The sequence below is a fragment of the Arachis stenosperma genome, chromosome 10 (genome assembly GCF_014773155.1).
Source record: "Arachis stenosperma cultivar V10309 chromosome 10, arast.V10309.gnm1.PFL2, whole genome shotgun sequence".
NCBI lineage: Eukaryota > Viridiplantae > Streptophyta > Magnoliopsida > Fabales > Fabaceae > Arachis > Arachis stenosperma.
Genome location: NC_080386.1, coordinates 119,823,681 through 119,846,489, shown reverse-complemented (window position 1 = coordinate 119,846,489; position 22,809 = coordinate 119,823,681). Strand labels below are relative to the sequence as shown.

The following is a 22,809-nucleotide window of genomic DNA, read 5'->3' as shown; positions in this document are numbered from 1 at the left end:
ACTTTACTCTCTAAACTAAAAATTCAAAATTTAGAGGACCTAATTTTAAAAATATATGAAAAAGACTATTTATAATTAAGGATCAAACTCTTAGTCAAGGATCCAACCCTTATATTTATAACAAAATCATTTATTTTTAATTGTTCTAAAAAAAGAGAAATGATAGGATCAATAACTTTTGTGATTTGTAGCCATCAAATAGCTATTAATAATATTTTTAATTGTGTAAAATTTTATTCAATAATATAAAATTACCCACTTTTCTTTTGCTAGTTATATGTTAATCAGAATTTAATAAAATTGTTGCCCCTAGACTTTTCCAAAAAAGAATTTAACTCTTAAATAAATTCACTAAATTCTAATTTTTAACATTCTAAAATCTAAATAAGCTTTAATTTTGGATTCCCCCAATTTTGTATTCATGAACTAGTAAATTGATGAACCAGTAACTTAAATGATCGGTCCGGTTTTCAGAACGTTGCTGGTTACGTTTTGTCTTTCACCTGGTCTGTTGCCTGCCACCCCAGCTGAATCTGTGATCCAATCACCTCACCTATGGCCGTCGATGACAAGTGGTGCGTCGTCACCGGAGGTCGCGGCTTCGCCGCCCGCCACCTGGTGGAAATGTTGATCCAAGACAACACCTACTTCGTTCGCATCGCCGATCTGGGAGCCACTATCGAACTCGAACCATCCGAACAACTCGGGACACTAGGCCAAGCCTTGAGCTCTGGTCGCGCCCAATACGTCTCTCTCGATCTTCGTAACAAGGAACACGTCCTCAAAGGTTACCTCTCCTAACTACTTCAATGTCGTTTATCAACACATATGGTGTTTAACGGCGTCGTTTCTCGTTGCAGCATTGGAAGGTTGTGAGATTGTTTTCCACATGGCTGCTCCAAACTCATCCATTAACAACTATCAGCTTCATCATTCTGTCAATGTCCAAGGTAAAATGCTCAATCTTATGTTCGTTTTTCTTCATGGAATGCCAACTGTTTGATGGAACGTTTGAAAGAAAAGTAACTGACACTGAGATTTTTGTTTCGCAAGGAACACAGAATGTCATTGATGCTTGTGTTCAACTTAGAGTGAAGCGGCTTGTTTACACCAGCTCATCTAGTGTTGTATTTGATGGCGTTCATGGAATTCATAATGGAAAGGAATCAATGCCCTATCCACCTAAGGTACCTGCCATAACTACTCTCTATGTTTCTTGTAACATGAGATAATGCATACATTTTGAATACTGGCTTGGTGGATGGTGCATTTTATATTATATTTTTGGCGACTTGAAATGTTGCTCAATCTTGTTAACCTGTTCTTTATGTAATTGGCACTTTCCTAAACTGAGTTTTGCACTGCTTTCAGCATAATGATCATTATTCTGCCACTAAAGCTCAGGGTGAGGCTTTGGTTTTGAAGGCTAATGGAACTAGTGGGCTCCTGACTTGCTCGCTACGTCCTAGTAGCATTTTTGGGCCTGGTGATAGACTGATGGTGCCTTCGGCAGTTGATGCTGCCAAGGCAGGGAAAACCAAGGTAAATATTGCTGTACCTTCTAATTCTGTAGATATGGTTTTGTGTGTGTGACTTTGTTTCTGGCATCATCATTGTACTTTGTGTTCATGTAGCAATTTGAGTATGGGCTATAGAATACGTTTTTGTAGTTTTTGCGTGATTTAGGCAGGCTTAATATTTATTAGGTCTGTTCTATGCTTTCCCCTTTGTGCTGAGCAGAATGAGAACAGTTAGCAATTAGCTTGACTTTACTGCTTTGTGGAGCCCTGTAGCTTATGCTTTGGCATACTCAGTCATACTTCCTGACTCTTAATGTGAGTTTCTGCTGAAGGCTATGCTTTGCACTGCATATGTAATGAGTGTCCTAGTAAATTTTGGTACTCTCCTTCAATAGCTAATTAATCTGGACAGTTAATCTTGAGTGGGACATAGCTTGCTGATTCAAAGTATCCATGAATCGAAAGAAATTCGCTTGTTGCAAATAATAGAAAACCATTGTGCTTCCTGAAATAAAGATGGATTTGGACAGAGCGGTATGCACATGTAACTTATTACCAGAAAATTTCATCAAGTCTTTAATTCTTTAATTTATAATTCTCTCTTGAACAGTTCATTATTGGTGATGGCAATAACATGTATGATTTCACTTATGTTGGAAATGTGGCTCATTCCCATTTATGTGCTGACCGAGCTCTAGCTTCAGAGGGGGAAGTTTCAAAAAAAGCTGCAGGAGAGGTACCTTTGGAAGATTCTGTCATTGCAGTTTTTGGTATATAAATATTTGGTTAATTATGTAAATGAAGATTAAACATGGACATCTTAGAAGGTGGTGATGATGATCCTGCTCTATTGTCGATGGGTTATTAGTTATTCACAGGTGTACATTCTTTTAGAAACCACAGTTGCTAACATGATGATGAGTTGATGATACATTTAAGGGTAGATTTCTTCTTTTGGGTGGGTGAATGACAAGACCTAGAAAATATACGTTTCAGCAAAGACATTATGTTTGACCTAGTTAGTTTGTTTGATTCTAATTTAAACAAATTATTCATTTCATGAAAGATTCATTAGGCATTTGCATACTGAAGGAGGGGGTGGGGAAGGAACTTGGTTATTAGCACGATTAGGTAGGAATTTAGCAGTTTCTGTAGTGTTTTCGTGCTGAAGTTTTTTTCCCCCTCTGTTTCCTGTAGGCATATTTCATAACAAATATGGAACCTATAAAATTTTGGGAATTCATGTCACTTATTCTAGAAGGTCTCGGATATGAAAGGTATACTATGAGTCATTTGATATTTCTTGCTCTCATTTTGCTTATGCTATTTTTTGAATGTAAGATCTCATTTTTTTTATTGTGACCCTCTGGATGTAAAAGCAAAGTTTCTCAATTCATGTCAATTTAGCATGAAAATTAGCATTGATCCATTATTTGCGAAAACTACAAATAAGAAAATACTCAAAAAGAAATATTTACTATCACAATGTAGACTCCTAGTAATCCTAATCAAATACTTATGCTAAAATAAGAAAAATATACAACAGAAAAACCTTATTCCGCTAGGTAGGGTTGACTATATGAATCAAATAACATCATTGTGCCTTATCATGTATCATGTTTGCGGTGAGATAGTTTATACAGAGATCTCGCTTGACCACTTTATGTAGAGCCCTTTTAGGTCGTCGTCTACCTCTAATAACTGGTTTATCTGCTATCTGATCCACCATTCTCACTAGATGCTCTATTGGCCTTCTCTTCACATGTCCAAACCACCTAAAATGAGATTCCACAATCTTTTCAACAATGGGAGCTACTCCAACTTTTTCTCTCATATCCTTGTTCCTTATTATGTCCATACGCATATGACTGCTCAAGTGTTTATCCATCGAAGCATACTCCTTTGAGTCACATTGAATTTAAGTTCATGTTCACTTTTTGCCGGTCAACACTCTGTTCATACAACATAGTTGGTCTAATGGCAATGCGATAAAATGTACCCTTAAGTTTTAGATGTACTTTTTTTGTCACATAAAAATTGAAGCACTCTGCCATTTCGACCAACCTCCTTGAATCCTATGATTTACACTGTCATCTATTTCTCCATTGTCTTGAATAATACCACCAAGATACTAAATCTCTTGTGGTGTAATATCTTTTCCGATTTTCACTTCTGTGTAAGTCTTTCCCCTTCCACTGCTAAACTTGCATTCTATATACTCCATCTTAGTGTGACTTATGTGCGAACCATGTACTTTCTCTACAAGTCCAACTTCTCATTCAATTCTTCTTGCTATTCTCCCAAAGACGATGTCATCCGTGAAAGGTGTGCTCCATGGTACAAGTTCTTGAATATGCGTGGTAAGCACTTCCAACACAAGTGTGAAAAGATATGGGCTTAGAGATAACCCTTGGTGTAATCATACACCAATAGAAAATTATTCTGTTACACCATATTGGGTTTCACATCAATCGTTGTAACCCCATCGTATATGTCCTTAATTATGTGAATATATGTAATTCTTACTCTCTTCCTATCATATGCTTTTTTTCAAGTTAATAAAAACCACATATAGATTCTTTTGTTACTTCAAAGCCTTTCCATCATTCTCCATAACAACTGTATAGCCTTTATGGTATATCTTACTAGGATAAAGACCAAACTCCAAACTCCAAAACCTGAGTCTCTTGTTTCAACCTTTACCCTATCACCCTTTCCCACAGCTGCATAGTTGGCTCATGAGTTTGATCCTTCTATAGTTTTCACAACTTTGTATATTTCCCTGATTCTTGTAGATAAGGACTAAAATGCTCTTCCTCCATACTCCATTTGTTTGACATCTCTTAGACCTTAAAATATTATTAGAGAGTTTAGCTAACCAACAGGCACTTTTTCTTCCTAAACTTTTCTAAACTTCAATAGGGATATTAACCAGGCTCACTGCTCTACCATTCTTCATCCCTTTTAGAGTCTCCTTAACTTCAAAATCCCGAATTTTTTTATAGTAAATGAAGTTTTAGTCCTCCTCCCTTGTTTGTAACCAACCTGAGCACGAAAGAGTCTCATGTCCATCATTAAATAACTTGTGAAAGTAGCTCTTCCATCTTTTGTTGATGTTCTCGTTTGTGGCCAAAACTTCACCATTATTGTCCTTAATGCACTTAACTTGATCCAAATCTATATTCTTTCTTTCTTGACCCTTCACTATCTTGTAAATGCATCTTACCATCTTACATACCCAAAGAAAAGATTGATAAAACTCTAATAAACTCTCGTTCTTGCTTCACTTACCGCCACTTTTGTCTCCTTCTTAACCGACTTATACTTATTCCAATTTTCCACATTGCGGCATAAAAACCACACTTTAAAACATTCCCTCTTCATGTTTACCTTCTCTTGCACACTTGTCGCCCACCATGATTCTTTATCTCTAGCTCAATTACCTCTAGTCTCTTTGTTTGTTACCTTTCATCTGCCACCTCCTAGTCCTTGGGTTTCATTTTTGTCTACTTCTCCACACCTTTCGCTAAACACACAAATCCATAATTAGCACCCTATGTTAGGTAGTCAAACTCTCTCGCGGGATAATTTTGCAGTTAGTACAAAAATTTTTGGTCGGATTTTTTTTAACACCCTATGTGCTGTTCATTTTACATGACCTCTGCCCTGTTAATAATACAACCATTCTGGCAAACCATCAGCTTGTCACTAAAATTTTGTGACACCACATACTCAGACAAAAACTACATGTTATTTGTTCAATAATGTGGAAAGTGCAACCCTATGCTGAGCATAGGTCTGAAGTTGCTATTAAATAAGGATATGGGATTATTGGAAATTTTCATCTTATCTTAGCTGCTATTTGGTATCCTTTCAATTTTTAATTATAATCAGATAAAATTCCTTTCTGCGACCTCTCTTTTTGTGGGATTGTTCACTGCTGCTCTGGTTTTTCTTTTATATGTTAATGTGAATGTTGGTTTCTACTTTTCTATCATTATTAATAAATAATAATTTCTATATCTCTTATAGTTAAATTGAAAAGAAACATGGGAGATAGTTTTGCTTATCCCACCAAAAAACTGTAAAAGTATAGTCATGGCTCTATCAATTCCTTTTATCTGTTAGCTGAGTTCATTTAGTTTGCAGGCCAAGAATAAAGATCCCTGCCTTTGTTCTCATGCCAATTGCACTATTGGTGGAGTATACATATAAGCTGCTAGGTCCATATGGTATGAAGGTGCCTCAGTTAACACCTTCAAGAGTAAGACTCCTATCTTGCAACAGAACTTTTGATTGCTCAAAAGCAAAGGAGCGCCTTCGATATGAACCCATTGTAACGCTAAAGGTTTTGTGATATTTCTTGATTTTATTATGCATTGAATATTTTGGTTTATTGTTATGTAGAACCTTTGTGTAGTTTCTAAGTTTATGTATATCCTTTGTGATCTATATTCCTTGCAATCTTGGCACATTGATAAAATAAAGTAATGTTCAATTCTGTAATTCCACTCATTGATAATATTGAGTTAATATCATTAACTTGAAGTCAACTATTGGATTTGACTTGTAAAATATATGGTGTTTTATTGCACAAAGGTTCATGTTTTTATGGTGGTGAGTGTAAATGCTAGTCCTATTTGTTGCCTGGTGTTTCATTTCTAGTGTGATTGCATTTTTTTTTCTACAGGAGGGTTTGCAGAGGACGATTAATTCATTTTCACACTTGAGGGCTGAAAATCAACTTAAGGCCAAAAGAGAAGGGGCCTCGAAAGCTTCAATATATCTTGGGAGTGGAAGAGGTATGAATAATCAACTATAATCCATTTAACTTATTTGATTGGAAACTCTGGATATGCTGATTTGTTTAATGCTGTTTTTGGTTTGTTGTAAAAGAAATCTGAAAGGCATATATTCATTTTCAAAAGACAAATAAACTTCGGGAAATCATGACTGCTAATGTGCCATTTAGCCTCATATCCGTGGGCCAGTCTTCATAAAATACTTCTATTCTATATAGGTCTATGTTGATATGAAGCATTGCATTTTACCTTTGTAATTTCTTATTGATGTGAAAGTGCAAAGAACAAGTGTTGGAACTTAGAAGTTCCAACTTAGAGTTGGTATTCTAACTCAATCCATTATCATAATCTATTAAATGGTAATGGTTTCATATCGCTTTTACTTAATATACAAACACAACACAGTTACCGTTTGGTGCTGGGAGTGATTTTGCAATTTACTTTTATCTATCTATTGGTTATAACTTGTAACTGATGTACTTATTTGCAGTTGCTGACACATTGCTTTGGAAGGACAGAAAGCAAACGTTCACCACATTGTTAGTCTTGATTGCAATATACTTAAGCTTCATTGCACCCGGGAATACTTTCATTACTGCTCTCTCAAATCTTCTGTTGTTTGCATCGATCTTTTTATTCATTCATGGGATTCTACCGGCAAAGATGTACGTATACTATTTACTGTTCTATGTTAAGTTGTCAATTACATGATGATATTGATATGTGTTAAGCTCACCCAATAGTGAATGATATATATAATTTGTAACCATGAAGATGATTGTTTTGAAGCTTTGTAGTCCAGCTTCCGATGGGAAGATAAATGCTAACTATCTCTTGTACTCTTATGTATATGAAGATTGGGGTACACTGTTCAGAAAATGCCCAAATCCTGGTTTCACTTATCAGAAGACATGTCACATCAACTTGCTGTCTCCGTGGTATCAGTATGGAATATTCCTATGAATGTTTTGAAATCCCTTGCACAAGGGACCGAGTGGATGCTATTCTTTAAGGTACCTAAACTGCATTGCATTTTCCCCCTTGCCATTGCTTGCTGCTGCAATGCGTATGGAATAATATAAGATGCATTTAGTGATCGACAACTTAAGTTGTGAAATTTGCTGAAAAAGTGAAGGCCTTAATTTTGGAACTGTCATTTCAAAATTTCATGTATGTTAGATTTTGATAATGGGGAGGATTAGAATTAGATATCCAGATTACTTCAATTTACTGAGGATAAAGTTTCTCAAGTATCTAGCGTGCTGAAATATCTTTGCCTTGATCAATAGGTTGTTTTCTCTTCGCTCCTTCTTAGCTTCTTTGGTGCATTTTCACTTCAGAACTTATATAAGATAGGTATATGCTCTCTCTCTCTCTCACAAATTTTGCACATGTATGTACCATTTGCTTGCACAAAAAATTATACTGCTAGACTTGCCTCCACTTAAAATGATTGAATCTATTCATACTACATGCTTCACACTTGTATTTGTTTATTATGAGTGAACTATTCATAGGCAATTCTAAATTGCTGCCATACCCATACCGGGTAATTACCTACTAGTGGTGCTACTTATCAACTAAGTATTACAATAAACAAATACTTTCTAAATATAAATTACTTTTCATAAAACATCAATCATGCACTTTAAATATGAGAATCTAAAAAATTTAATTTTTCATTACTTATTGTGCATTTATTAAAGAAAAAAATTTTAAAAGTTTCTACTCAAAGTAATCTGAACAAGTGCCCTAAGGGCACTAGTTAGCAAAACCTTTAAAATATATGTGATTTGCGAGAAAAGTAATATTAACGTGTTTGAATCTGCAGTTCCTTGATGGTAAATTGGTAATGAATAATGATGATAGTTTCTCTTTTTCTTGTCATTTACAGGACTTACCACTGCATTTATTGCTTTCTACATTTATGAAAAGAAGGAGGAAGAAATTGATGACTTATTCATAAAAGCACTTTCTTTTGGATGCAAATTGAAATCTGATGCCATAAGGAAGTTCCTTCCTTCTAAGAAGAGTGACTGATAGCTTGTAACCCCTAGTTTTTTCTTGGATAAGGGGGGGATGAGCACTATCTCAAGTTGTGTATGCTGTGGAGTTCATTGTATGATTGTACAATACTGGGATTCTTTTATTTATATTCAACTAACCTATAAAATCTTAGTATTTATTTGTTAAAAATTCTTAAGCTGGTTTGGAATTCAAAATTAGAATGCGTAGCAATTTCTCTACTAGAGACATGATGTAGCATTCTTGGACTAGAAAATGCATAGTTTGATTAGTTTCTTTATTTTAATCTGATTGCTTCGCCATTTAAATTTCTTTAATTTCTTTGGTAGAAGACGTTTAAATATCTAAATGATATATTCATCATTTGTGCTAAACTCATGTTTATTATGACTTTGTGAGCAAAATTGTAAAACCATGAGCTGGGAATAGAAAGAGTTGTGAGACGCTCTGATATTCAAAGTATTTCTAATGTCAAATTGATTCTTAGGTTCTTAATATGGGAGATTTAAGTTCTTGTTAATGTTACCTGTTTAACCAATTTGAATTGCTCTAATAGTTAGCTCACTAGTCTACTTAATCAAATGTTAAGAGTTTGAATTCTGTTTTATCCACACAGCAATCAATTGGTTAGCGACAAATTCTTAAATAGAGTTTTGATTTGTGACGTATTAGTCTTCGGCCTCCCAAATTGAAGGATGCCGTGGCGCGAAGAAACCAAAAGAGTTCTTGTTATCCATTTAACTCGTAAGCCTCCTTTATAAAAATAAATTTGGGAAAACAAATTGTTATATAACATTTTTATATTAAAATATATTTTATCCAAATTTCATTAAAATTAAATTGACTTTATAAAACCAAGTAATGTTTTTTTGAGCTAGTGTACGGTCCAAATAAATAAGATATAATACGTATACATGTCTGAAGGTTGGTATTTTGAGGGTTATCTGAAACGGATGGATTGGATTTGAATGTGATGTCCAGACGCTTTCTAGTGAAAGGTTCAAGGTTTTCTATTGCAGAAAGGAAGCCGTTCGAGTTCTTCGTGAGGAGGTGGAAAGCGGTTCCTACAAAAGACTCCGATACTTAAGTTAATAAGGGTTTTAGATAGTTTTTAGTAGATTGGGTTCGGAGTATACTTGAGGGTGTAGTGTATTTACAATAGTAGAGGTAGAGTCACTAACCACTTTTTAGAGTGGCTCCAATTTTAATGATGGATAACCATTTTCTTTTGTTAGAGAAATCTTTGAGATCTCCTTTCTAGATGAGTAGAAGAGATTATAGGAGTTAGTTACTGCTTTGGGCAAGTATGGCTTATATAACATCGTTGCGTCCGACCTTTTATGAAGTCGGGCGAATGTCGATCCGGCTGATGTCTGTTGATTAGGCTTTGCTTACTTTGGGCCTGGCTAAGTAGTGGGTCAAAGTATGAACAATTGACTATATGAATCGAACAACATTATTGTGCCATATCTATTTTTATTTTATAAAAGTTGATACCTAAGTTTTTTTATATTGTGTTTAAGTCATATTTTTCTTTCTAACGATGCCATTCAGCAATTTTGCTTATTTGGCAAAACTTGAAAATCAACCAATCATCTTTTAGTAAACGATTTAAAAAGAATAAAATAAAATAAAATTCTTATCTATTATTATTCAATTAAAACATAAAATACTAATTAAATATAATAAATATACATTAAAAGTGTCATAATAATAATAATTATAAAAATTTTCAATTACAAATAATGAAATTCTATAACTTATACATGTTAATACTTTTACTATTACATTATTTGGTCTACTTATGTATGTTACATAAGACTCTACTACTCTTTATTTCTTAATTTTTCAAACCAATTAGCGAAAACTCCTTCAAATAAGTTTAAATTTGTCACTTGTTTTTACTAAATACATTCAAATATATCATGATTATAAAATTAATGCATAATATTTTTATATTTTTTATATTTTTCATTCTCATTCATTTTTCTAAACCCAAGTAAGTTTAAATTTGGCACATCTCCTTACTAAGTATATTTAAATATATCATAATTATAAAATTAATTTATATTTTTGATGTTTTTCATTCTCGTTCATTTTTTTTTAAATTTGTTTCTTTAATTACTTATAATCATAGTTATCAAACCCAGATCGGACCGGCCGGTTCGACCGAAAAAATGATGAACCAAATCTTAAACCGATCCGGATTAACATTTGAACCAGATAAATAAACAAATCGATCAAATTCGGAAAATCCGGTTTAAACCGAGGCTCGAACCGGAGCGGGTCAACCGCTGATGTCAGCAGCAACACTCAATGTCAAAAATTGAGAATATATATACTAGGCGCCACTGGGGCTCGAACTTGGGTTATTCAAGTTGTAAAAAAACCCTTGCAACCACTAGGGCAAGTTTTCTCTTAGTGCTATATTGTATGTTTTAATAAATATATTATTAATTATTAGACATATCCTAATGAGTAAAGTATCGTTTTTGTCCCAATGTTTGGGGTAAATTCTATTTGTGTCCCTAACGTTTAAATCGTCATATTTGTATCCCTAACGTTTGTAAAAGTGATTCAATGTTATCCTGCCGTCAATTACACATCATGAATGCTTTAGTTTGAGTTTTAAAAATCTCTTCTTAAAGTTAGAATACAAATGTCTGGGATAGAATCGATGATCCACTCCGAAAAATAGTTCATCAAAAGTTGAAACTAATTCCTACAACATTTACATAATTCATTTTCCTAGGGACATAATTGAATCTAAACAGTAAACACAAATAGTGGGTATAATATTAAAATCGAATAGTGAGACCTAATTGAGAATGAATACATCCAAGTGAGAATAATTGAAAAATATAATCTGATTTGTTAGCATAATTTATAGTAGGATAATATTGAATCACTTTTATAAACGTTAGGGATACAAATAGGACGATTTAAACGTTAGGAACACAAATAGGACTTATCCCAAATGTTGGGAACAAAAACGATACTTTACTCTATCCTAATTAACCACTTGTGTATTAATTCTTTTAGTCATGTAAATTTAAAATATTTTTTATCTTTTTATTCTAATAAATAGTATTCATATTATTTTATTTTATTTTTTATTTTATACTTAATTTTTTAAAAAAGAATTATTTTTTAATTATATATAATTATTAAAATAAAAATTAAACTTTGTTAAATATCTTTAAATTAAAAAAGATAAGCAAAAATTTTTTATTAATCAATAACATATTTTTGTTATTGATAATTATATAACATCTATTAATATTAATATTATTTAACTTATATTTAAATAATGTAATAGATACTAATTAATTAATGAATTAGAAAATAAATTAATTTAATATAAAAATTAAATTTTATATAATTAATTAATTATGATCGGGTCAACCAGTTAAACTTATGATCCACCGGTTAAACCAGTAACCTGACCGAGTCAATTGCCAGGTGGGTTCTGATAACTATGCTTACAATTCAAAGAACACCATATAAAAAGATAAAGTATGACAACTAAAAGAATATAAAAATAAAAGTAATACATAAAAATATAATTTTGTATAACTCTAATATAAAAAGTCTATACTTTTTTTAAAAATAAATGAATTCAAATTTTAAAATAATAAACTATATTTTAATTTGTACTACATTTTAGTTGAAAAATTATATGAAATTATATTTAAACTATCAAATAAATATCTTGTAAAATATTTTTAATATAAAAAAATTTAAATTTGACATTAGTTTATATATTATCTAATTAATCTCTAAATAATATAATATTTATTAGAAAAATATTATAATGTATAATTTATTACTCTGTGTACACGCGAGTCTCATTCTAGTTATATTTTATTTCTATAATAAAAATACTAATATCTAAATTTCTTTTAACCACTTAATGTATAATCTCTTTAGATATTTCTCTATCATTGACCACGTATAAATGTTATCCTAATAAAAATAATTTGCTAGTTGGACCTCGAATAGAGAGAATTAAAATATTTTTGTGGTTTTTTTTATTGAGTATTTATATTATTTTTAATTTTGTAATTAAATATTTTTTATGTCAAAAATATTAAAATTAATAAAATATTTTTTTAAAAATATATATAATTAAAGATCTAATTAAATTTTTAATTATAATTATATTTAATTTATAAAAAAATATTTAATTAATTTTAATATTTTTTACATTAAAAATAATTAAATTTATAAAATTAAAAATAATATAAAAAAAAATTAATTAAAAAATATAAAAAACAACAAAATAATTAAATTTTTTATAATGTGAATTTGTATAAAACAAACTGTGTATATAAGAAAAGCAATGAATTTAATTTTAATATAACTATTTTTATATTTGTATAAAAATATCATAAAAATCTCCAAATCTAATTTATTTAAAATCAAAATCAAATAGAAGCTTACATTACATTCCCAGTTCAAAGTGTACGTTCCACTATACCAGAAAACCAGAAGTTCCAAGTTCCACAGCTTCTTACTAAGTATTGAGAGTAGAGAGTACTTTTCCTATTAGTATATACCATTAGATCAAGTTCAAGAAGTTGGTTGATCACTTTTAAATTGAGATATTGTTAGTGTGGTAACTGCCTGTTAATGGCGTTTTCAGCGGCCTCACGAATAAACAATCTCCGCCGACACTTGGATTCACCTAAGGTCTCCGATCCTCCAACTTTTCCTATTTATGATCCAATTTTTCTGCCTAATTTATTTATATATAACATCTTTTTCTCATTACTTGTGCTATTATTATTATTATTATTATTATAGGATGCACTTGGAGGATATTCAATCAATGTGAAGGTAGCTCCAGAGGTTTCTGAAGCCTTATCACTTGGCCGTGCCGTCGTGGCTCTCGAATCCACCATCATTTCACATGGTTCGGTTCGGTTCTTCGCTTTTCCCCTCTATATTCTTAGGGTTTAGGGTTTATCGATTGAACAATTTTGATGCTGTGTTGTTATTTTTAGGAATGCCTTATCCTCAAAACTTGGAAACTGCAAAAGAGGTAGAAGATATTGTCAGGAAGAACGGTGCTGTTCCTGCAACCATTGCAATTTTGGATGGCACCCCTTGCGTAGGTCTTTATTATAATTCTCCTTTATTTAATTAATTTATTTATTTTCATGGTATTGGTATGCTTTCAATTGATATCACAATTCTTGTAACTTGAAAAAGCATAAGCCATGTGGTATAAGAAGCATGATGGAATGGTTTCACTTAATTACTTCATGTTGTTTTTGTAAATAAAGTTTTATCTGTGTATATTTATAAATTTTGTATGTATACAACGTTGAAGAAATATGCTGAAGGGTTTGTCACCCCCATTTGATGGGTTTTTGTTAGCTTGTTGCTTGATTTGGATGGATTTTCTTTTCATACTTGTGTAACGTGGATAGGCCTAAGTGTTGAAGAACTTGAGAAGCTAGCTACTCTGGGAACCAAAGCTCAGAAAACAGCTCGAAGAGACATTGCACATGTTGTGAGTACTTTTGGCATCAGTACACTATATTCATGTTGTATTCTCCTTTGTTGACAACTATATATATATATATATAATGCCGACATTTATAAGAATCTATTTATGTAATCATATGTTTATGTCTGTGATCATGTGAATCTTAGCAACCTCATGAAAAGAAAATTGAAATCTGACTTTAGCCGGATTTATGAATCTTCTAACACTGAACTGGAAACCATTGAGATAAATAATTTGTTTGCTTTATGCGCACTCACAACTGCTTTTATCCAGGACCACTGTGATCCGACCTTTTTTTTTTCAAACACTAACATGTACGTTTTAGGTGGCTAGTGGTGGAAATGGTGCTACTACTGTTTCAGCAACAATGTTGTTGGCTTCTATGGTATCTTATATAATTTTTCATCTACTCTCCTTATGCAAAAATCTATTTCATGCTCTATCCTTGGACCAAGTCATTTTGGTTTCACCGTTCTTTTATATTTACTGCAGGTTCATATTCCCATCTTTGTGACCGGGGGCATTGGGGGAGTACATAGAGATGGGGAACATAGTAAGCTAATTTCTTATATCTTAATGTTAAAAGAATTATTTTCCATGATAAATGCAACATGTTCTGGTTTGGGACCAAATGAATCAACCTGTGCATGTTAACTTATTATTGTTGTTTTGGAAGGTTCATGAAAGCCCTGTAATTTCAGTAAAAAAATTCAAAGGGAGATTTATGGCCTGGGACCGAGTTTGGCTTTTCAGACAAGAGATCTTAAAAGTTTGTTTTTAAAAGGCTAATAATACCCCTTGTTCAGCATTTTGTTTGTAGGGCAGAAAAAAATTGCAAAGCTAGACAATTTTTAGTCGGAATTTTACTAGTTTAGATTGAGAATGCTAAATGCTAAGTTCAGAATGGGAACTTGATACATAGGTCCTTTTTATTTTTTCTCTCACTGAGACTACAAATGGATCTAGCGTTTTTATATTATCTTCATTTTTCTTTGGACAGCTATGGATATATCTTCAGATCTCACTGAGCTAGGTAGAACTCCAGTAGCAGTTTTCTGTGCTGGCGTAAAATCAATATTAGATATTCCCAGAACCCTTGAATATCTGGTACCGACTTTTGCGTTAATAGTCACTGAAGTAGTTCAACTATGCAAGCTAAGTTGTATCTTGTACTCATGTTTTTTTTCCGTATCTTGGACAGGAAACACAGGGAGTTTGTGTCGCTGGTTACAAGACAAATGAGTTCCCTGCATTTTTCACGGAATCAAGTGGCTGCAAGGTATGTTTGGTTGGGTTTTCCCATGGCTGTAACATGCTGATTCTGAATACTTGAAGTAGCAACAGATGTTTTGGTAATTAGATTGATATGTTGGCATCTTTCCTGATTTAAATAATTTATTTAGCTCATGGTATGTTCCAAAACTGACGTTTATTCTCATTTTTAGAGTGTAGACTTTTTATAAGTTTATATGCAAGGATTGAATGTTAAAATATAATGTACCTATAAACAAGCTTAATTGAGTATATATTATATTTGGTCATGCCATAATTTTCAGGTTTCATGTCGACTAGATAGCCCAGAAGAGTGTGCTCGCGTAATAGGCAAGGACTATATTACTTTTCCAGTGTAAATTTGTATATTTTTTTTTTCTTTTTCAAATACAGCTTCATACCGTTCATTTTATTTTTATCCTTCAAACAGAAGCAAACAACAAACTCAAGCTTGGAACTGGAATTGTAATAGCAGTTCCTATTCCTCGAGAACACTCAGCATCTGGACACATAATTGAATCTGCAATCCAAAAAGCCCTTCAAGAAGCTAGGTAAGCTTTTTATTTTCTCTTTCTGTCGACATCACATGCAAGTTGTAAAATAGTAAAATAGTATTGATTAACTGGTTTTCTTATGTTTTCATCGCACCATTTGCAGGGAAAAAAATATAACAGGAAATGCTGTAACTCCGTTCTTGCTTGCTAGAGTAAATGAGTTGACAGGGGGTGCCTCACTTGCATCCAGTATCCTCATTTAAAGTTTTTCCAACATTATGTTATAACAAAATCAAGTATTAGAAGCATATATCTTTAAATAAATGAATATACTATATTCTAATTTCTATTAATATGGTTTAAACTGGTTGAAGTCTTAACCATATTTTAGACATTGCTCTTATGAAGAATAATGCTCTTGTTGGAGCTAAGGTTGCTGCTGCCCTTGCTCAACTAAGAGAAAGAGAAAGAGAACATGGTCAGAGATGAGCTCGTATCTTGAATTAAATTGAGCCTTACCTAGCGGTGGTGGTGGACAAAGGTCAGGGTGTTTGATTAGATAATTCACAAAAATATTTGATGTAGTTGGTTATGATTAAAACTATAAACAGATTCTGAAGTCTTTGACTAGGCTTGGAAGCTTACTTTAATGTGTACAAATTTTGTTGGAGATCATTGTCTTTCATTTAGGAATTTTTTTAAAATAAAAAATATTTTATTTACAAAAATATGTAATTTGTAGTGTTTTTTACCAATTTGTACTCTATTATTTATCTCGTTTATATTGTATATCTCGTTTACAACACAATGTTATTTCAAGATAAGTGATGAGTTATGAGTGACGTTTACACTGTAAAGAGATATGGTTCGACAAATTTTCAACAGCTATAAAAAGATGTGCAATCATTCGTATTCTCCACAAATATTTGTATTCTCAAGTACCAATGACTAAGATGCTGATCTCCACGTTAGATATAACTACATAAGAGATGTAGCAACTGTGAATGACAAGAAAAATCTCGTTAGGGATTTTTATCTATTTGACGTACAAAAAGCTTCTGAGCATGTTACAAGATGAGATATTCTAAAATAGTAAAATCAGAGAAGAGATTAACATTAGCTATTGTAGTTTCTAAAAGGACATGGAAAACTTACATGGCATAAAGTATACTCGTACAAAGAATAATCTACCTCTATATTTTGTCTATAAACAACTTCACATAATCGAAAGTTTGTGAATTACCAATAATCATTGCAAGAACATTTTCCATCCTTGATATGATGAAACCGGTTTGCATCTCGCACCACAATTTCTCTTCCAGTGACTACTGAAATATACTTTATTGCCGTATGGCAGTCACCACAAACCCTTAGATTCTTAAATATTCTTATAGGTTTGGGTTTTCTGGTGCTGATCAGTGCAAATGCCACTGCAATTTTTTCACTGTGTTGAAACAGAAACTGTTCCTTCAGTTCTTCCTCTACATCATGAAGAACAGAATCTGTATTTGGGACATAACCCAAGTTTCTTATTTTAAAAGTCAATTCATCAAGCTTATCATATATCTTTTGAGCTTTGGGGTGTGAAGTATCCCCTACATGGAACTTGTGCACCTGGTTTTCAACTTCAATCCAGCTACACCCAGCTTCTTTTGTTAATTTTCTCAGTTTCATGCTTTTCCTAATGGCTGCTACATCATCCCATCGCCCTTCTGCAGCATACAAGTTTGACAATAATATGTATGCAGCTGGATCATGAGGTTCAAGCTCAAGAACCTTTTTTGCAGCCTGCTCTCCAAACTTGGAGTTATGATGAATCCGGCAAGAACCGAGAAATGTGCGCCATATCAACGCATCAGCACGGAAAGGCATTGAGTTAATAAATTCTATGGCCTCTGAAAGCAAGCCAGATCGACCAAGCAAATCAACCATGCATGCATAATGTTCCATCCTTGGTACAATATCATGGTCGCGGCGCATGGAAGCAAAGTGTTTCCATGCCTCGTCGATCAAGCCAACATGACTACAGGCTGATAAAACTGCAATGTAAGTGACCCCATTAGGCTTTACACCTGCTTCAAGCATTTCGCAGAACAATTCTAAGGCTTTCGTAGCAAACCCGTGTTTTGCAAAACCACTTATGATTGAAGTCCAAGAAATGACGTTTGGATCTTTCATGTCACTGAATACTCGTAAAGCAGCTGCTTCATTTCCGCACTTTGAATACATGGAAATCAATGCATTATTAATGCATAAGTTGTTCCCAAAGCCGGATTTCAATACCCTGGCATGAATTTGTTCACCCATACTAATTGTACCAATACAAGCAGCAGCACTTAAGAGGCTTCCATATGTAAAAGCATTAACTCCATTACCTGTGCCTTCAGTTTCAAGGTTGAATATATCATCTTTAGGATCCAAATTTTTCGCATTCCAATCAACAGCCATGTCACACAAAATCAAGTTCTTCTCTAATAGAATATCAAAGCATTTTCGAGCACACTCCATTCTTCCAGACCTTGCATACATGTTAACAAGACCATTCCCCACGCAATTAACTGCAGAAACGCCTAGCTTAATTGCTTGACTGTGAAGCTGTTTCCCTAAGCCGAATTCAGGCAGGTTTGCACAAGCCTTGAGAGTGCTGGCAAACGTGAAACAATTTGGCACGACATAACCCCAAATCATTTCACAAAACAACCCAATAGCTTCCTGTTCTAGTCCACCCTGCACATATGCCGCGATAATTGCAGTCCAAGACACAACATTCCGTTCCGGCATTCTATCAAACACCTTCCTAGCATCTTCCACTGATCCATCAGCGCCACATTTCGCATACATATCCACCAAACTAGACCCAAAAAAGACATCCAAACCCATTCCAGACTTAACACCCCAAGAATGTAACTGTTTCCCAAATGCCAACAACTCCAACTCGGCGCAAGCCGACAAAACAGAGCTCAGAGTAAACCTATCAGGACCAAACCCACTCTCCACCATGCTGAAAAACAAGTGAATTGCATCACCATTATGACTAAACTGAACAAACCTAGTAATCATAAGGTTCCACGTGACCACATTCCTCTCCGATATTTTCTCGAACACCTTGAATGCAGAACCCAAATCATCACTACCCTTAACAAACATATCAATCAACGCGCAACCGACGCAAACATCAGCGTCAAGATAACCAGTCTTCAAGACGAAACCGAAAACCGCAAGGCCGGTGGAGAAAAACTCCGCGTTGGAACATGACCGAAGCGACGCCGTAAAGGAGAACTCGTTAGGGTAAAAATCGGTAGTTCGGAGCAACTGGATGAAGGTGGAGAGGGATTGGCGGTGCATGCGGTGGTTGGCGAAGCAAGAAATCATGGCGGTCCATGAGACCAAGTCTCGCATGCTGGGGTCCATGGATTGGAAGATGGAGAGAGCTTGTTGCCATTGGCCGGATTTGGAGTAGAGGGTGATGAGTGAGTTGAGGAGGGGCGAGTCAAGGGTGAGTTGTGACTCAGTGAGTTTGCGGTGGAGGAGCTTGCCAAGGGCGAAGTTACGGGAACGGATGCAGGATTTGAGGAGATCGTGAGGTTCACGCGCGGGGTGGAGCGTGGAGATGGCTCTGCGGAACTCCGAGTTGTTGGTGTTGTTGAGAGGAGGAGGTAGAGATAGGCTTAAGCTCAGGCTCGGCATGGGACACACATCTACTCTTGCATGTGTTTCTCACTAAGGCCGTGTTTGGGTGAAGACAAACATAGGAACTTGTTAATACAAGATTTTCTGTTCCTGATTGAATAAATGTCTATTTATATTTGTGTTATTTACTTATTTTAAGCTTTTATAAATAAAGGACAATCTAGAAAGAATTAAAAAATATAAAGCATTTTTGCTACACTATTATTTTAGCCTTTTAGGGATTTAGGTGAACAATATTTTAAGAGTATTTATTGAGTTAAACTTTAAAGTAGCTTCTAAAATTATACTCAAATTTTAAAATAATTTCTAAAATTAATAGTTATCTAATTTTATCTTCGAATTTATACCTTAGAATTTATAATAGTTTTTAGACTACTTTTTCTTAGGATTATTCTCCACATACAAGTACTTTTTCATACAAGTTATTTATACTCACGTCATTTTCACGTTCTTTTTTTTTGCCTCTTTTTCTTCTTCTTTTTTCTCCGTGCTGCTTCTTCTTCTTCTTCTTTCTCCGTGTCTCTTCTTCTTCTTTTTCGTAATTTTTCTCTCTCGTTATCGTCGTCATCAACACCACATCTTCCTCCTTCTTTTTTTATTGAAATTTCTTCTCCTCTTTTCGTTTTCTCTTTCTCCTTCATCAAAATCACCCGAAAAAACGAAGGAACATTATTCAAGGTATTGTTTTACTGTTCTTCTAGATTGTCTCTGTCATGTACCTCATCCTTAACCAGCAAAACATTAAAATATTTCACGAAGAAATATATTGTCTCCTTCCTATATTGGGTGTATTTCTTAAATCTTTTGGGTGTATTTTTTAAATTCTTTGGGTGTATCTGTAATCCTTTTGGTGCATTTCTGTAATCGTTTGGTTTATTTCTATAACTGTTTGGGTGTATTTCTGTAATCCTTTGAATGTATTTCTGTAATCGTTTGGGTGTATTTTTGTAATCGTTCGGGTGTATTTCTGAAGTTACATTATCTTCAAAACAATTTCAAAGTTTGATTTCAAAAACCATGAAAATCGAAAAAAACAGAAGGAGATCGAAGACAAAGAGAGAAGCACGAAGGAGATCGAACAAATTTGACAAGAAACTCGAAAAAGGAAACGAAGATGAAACACGCGAAGATGGTTCAGTGACGCGTGTGGCGTGTGTTAGATTTAGCCCAACTTGTAAGACTTGTAAACTAAAATGACTTGTATGTATAGCACTCCTTTTTTCGTTAATAACATATGACCAGAAAACTAATATAGATTTACTCCGTCATGTTGACATTTTTTTGTCAATTTGTTCTCTAATTCTCGTTTAAAAATCCTAATCTCTAAATTAACTATATTATCTCCAGAAGAACCAATAGAAATTTTTGACACTAATTAAGGTTTTCAAATTCTAATAAATATCGGGAGGATACTCATTGTTGGTGGGTCTCCAACTCAAGTGGGACCTACACTTTAAATAAAAAAATAATAATAAAAAGTAGCGATTTATAGCAATGGGTAATAAAAAGAAAAAATGAAAAGAGTGTGAGCCATTCCTTCATTTTGAAAAGAAAAATAAAATAGAAAGAGTGAGAGAGAGTTCGTCAAAGAGGAGAAGAAATTAGGGGGAAATGGCAGTCCCAATTTGATCTTATTAAACTGGTAAATTTGTTCTTTTTTTTTATGAAATTTTAGTATGTTGTTCCTGGTGTAGAGACGAAAATTAGGATATAACTTGCTATTTGTATTGCCTTTTCTTTCGTCTGATTTAAAATACCTACTTTTATGGAGAATTTATGTTGATTCTATCAGTTTTGATGATATATTTTGTTGATTGTTGAGATGCCCTAATATTATTAGGAAGACTGATTGTATACTCATTATTTTGATAGTGAACGATTTTACTGGAGTAGATCCCGTGAATTTTTTGTCCCTCTTTTTGGAGTTTTTTTCACGATAAAAATTATGGTGTTTAATTATTTAATTTCTGTCATTTTATTTGCTGCTTGGAGTATCTTTAGAGTTGTCTATTTAACTGCACAGGTTGTGAAAAATTTATTTTTTGTGCTTTCGTTGTTATATAGGTTCTTATTAAACCTCAATTTTTTCAACAAAGTGGTATCAGAATTTTGGTTATTTATTTTTGTGCTGATTAAATAAAGGAAAATACTCATGGACTAAATATGGTTAAATTGAATTCTAAAAATTATTCGATTTGGAAGACCCTCATGAAAGATATGTTGTATAGCAAGGACGTGTATGATCATATGGAGGGAGATAAATCCAAATGTACTAAATTCGATGCTTAATGGAAAATGTTGAATCGAAAGGCAGTTGCTTTTATTAGGCAATGGCTCGATCTTAGCGTATATCCACATGTTGACACTGAAACAAATGCCAAGAAGATGTGAAAGAAATTGAAGGAGTTATATGAGAAGAAGAATGTGCAAAACAAAGCATTCTTGTTTAGAAATCTTGTTAATATGAAGTATATTGAAGATAAATTAATGTCATAGCACTTGAGCATCTTTCAGGAGATGGTGAACCAACTGACAAATAATGAAATTATTTTAAATGATGAGTTGCAAGTCTTCTTGTTGTTGAGTTCTTTGCCAGATAGTTGGAAAATTTTGGTTGTGACACTGACTAACTCAGCTCTAAAAAGAAAGTTGACGTTAGCAATGGTTAAAGAGAGCATGTTAAATAAAGCAGTCAGAAGAAAAGAATGGGTTTGATTAATGCCTCCTACCAGTCAGAATCACTTGTTTCAGAGTCACAAGAGAGAAGTTAAAGTAAAAAACATCACAGTTCTGACAGGTCAGAGAGTTTAAGCAAGTCAAGAGGAAAGTAAAAGCCAAGAAAGGAGTTCAATTGTCACCATTGTGACAAGTCGGAGCATATCAAGAGGTATTGTAAGTTCTTGAAAAGAGAACAATCAAGGAAAAAAACAAAGACAAAAGTAAAGATAATGATAAAGAAACTGCTGCTATTGCTTATAAAGATATTTTTATCATCTATGATGAAAATTATGTTAATCTTATCTGTGATGATTCCACTTGGATTGTGAATTCTGGTGTCTCATGTCATGTCACTTCGAGGCGTGAATTTTTCACTTCTTATACTGCTGAAAATTTTGGCAAGATCAAATTGAGAGATAAAGAAGTGTGTGATATCATTGGTATGGGTGATGTGTGACTTGAAATCAACATGGAATACAAGTTGCAGTTGAATAATGTTAGGCATGTGCTAGACGTGCGGTTTAATCTGATTTCAATGAAGGCATTGGATCAAGAGAGATATTGCACTTTTTTTGTTAGTGAAAAATACAAGATCACTAAAGGACAATATTTTTACTATTTTTACTATTTTCTACCAGTTACAAGTAAAGTTGTGCAAAGAAAACGTGAATATAGTTAGTTATTCCTCTTTTGATTTGTGGCATAGCGTCTTGGTCACTTGAGCGAGAAAGGACTAAGCGTCTTAGTCAAGAAACACTCGCTTCTCATAAAAG

At 33.5% G+C, this 22,809-nt stretch overlaps 3 protein-coding genes across 4 annotated transcripts; 2 read left to right on the top strand and 1 right to left on the bottom strand.

Moving 5' to 3' along the window:
* The first annotated feature begins 426 nt into the window (after positions 1–426).
* Positions 427–8,621, top strand: LOC130954760 (3beta-hydroxysteroid-dehydrogenase/decarboxylase-like). 2 transcript variants are annotated; one of them, XM_057881525.1, is made up of 12 exons: positions 427–787; positions 861–950; positions 1,054–1,187; positions 1,372–1,542; positions 2,131–2,256; positions 2,718–2,797; positions 5,670–5,868; positions 6,211–6,322; positions 6,813–6,987; positions 7,179–7,335; positions 7,612–7,678; positions 8,217–8,620. In XM_057881525.1, exons 1-12 carry the CDS (start codon positions 556–558, stop codon positions 8,360–8,362), a joined length of 1,689 nt encoding a protein of 562 aa, XP_057737508.1. In that variant the 5' UTR covers positions 427–555; the 3' UTR covers positions 8,363–8,620. The 2 variants fall into 2 exon arrangements, with proteins under 2 accessions (XP_057737508.1, XP_057737509.1); XM_057881526.1 differs by lacking the exon at positions 2,131–2,256 and having other exon boundaries at positions 8,217–8,621.
* Positions 8,622–12,797: 4,176 nt separating this feature from the next.
* LOC130954820 (pseudouridine-5'-phosphate glycosidase) lies at positions 12,798–16,356 on the top strand. Its single transcript, XM_057881594.1, has 12 exons — positions 12,798–13,039; positions 13,154–13,262; positions 13,354–13,464; positions 13,783–13,865; positions 14,188–14,247; positions 14,355–14,415; positions 14,863–14,969; positions 15,064–15,141; positions 15,419–15,464; positions 15,565–15,685; positions 15,792–15,877; positions 16,020–16,356. Exons 1-12 carry the CDS (start codon positions 12,980–12,982, stop codon positions 16,115–16,117), a joined length of 1,020 nt encoding a protein of 339 aa, XP_057737577.1. The 5' UTR covers positions 12,798–12,979; the 3' UTR covers positions 16,118–16,356.
* A 277-nt stretch (positions 16,357–16,633) lies between these two features.
* LOC130954932 (pentatricopeptide repeat-containing protein At3g49170, chloroplastic) lies at positions 16,634–19,370 on the bottom strand. The gene has a single exon (XM_057881702.1). It carries the CDS (start codon positions 19,313–19,315, stop codon positions 16,868–16,870), a length of 2,448 nt encoding a protein of 815 aa, XP_057737685.1. The 5' UTR covers positions 19,316–19,370; the 3' UTR covers positions 16,634–16,867.
* Between the last annotated feature and the right edge of the window lie 3,439 nt (positions 19,371–22,809).

Coding starts and splice junctions, on each gene's coding strand:
- LOC130954932 (XM_057881702.1), bottom strand. CDS start 19,315: ATGCCGAGCCTGAGCTTAAGCCTATCTCTACCTCCTCCTCTCAACAAC.
- LOC130954760 (XM_057881525.1), top strand. CDS start 556: ATGGCCGTCGATGACAAGTGGTGCGTCGTCACCGGAGGTCGCGGCTTC. Junction 7,336..7,611: donor AGTGGATGCTATTCTTTAAG/GTACCTAAACTG, acceptor CTTGATCAATAG/GTTGTTTTCTCTTCGCTCCT. Junction 7,679..8,216: donor TCAGAACTTATATAAGATAG/GTATATGCTCTC, acceptor TGTCATTTACAG/GACTTACCACTGCATTTATT.
- LOC130954820 (XM_057881594.1), top strand. CDS start 12,980: ATGGCGTTTTCAGCGGCCTCACGAATAAACAATCTCCGCCGACACTTG. Junction 13,866..14,187: donor GAAGAGACATTGCACATGTT/GTGAGTACTTTT, acceptor TGTACGTTTTAG/GTGGCTAGTGGTGGAAATGG. Junction 15,686..15,791: donor AAAGCCCTTCAAGAAGCTAG/GTAAGCTTTTTA, acceptor CACCATTTGCAG/GGAAAAAAATATAACAGGAA.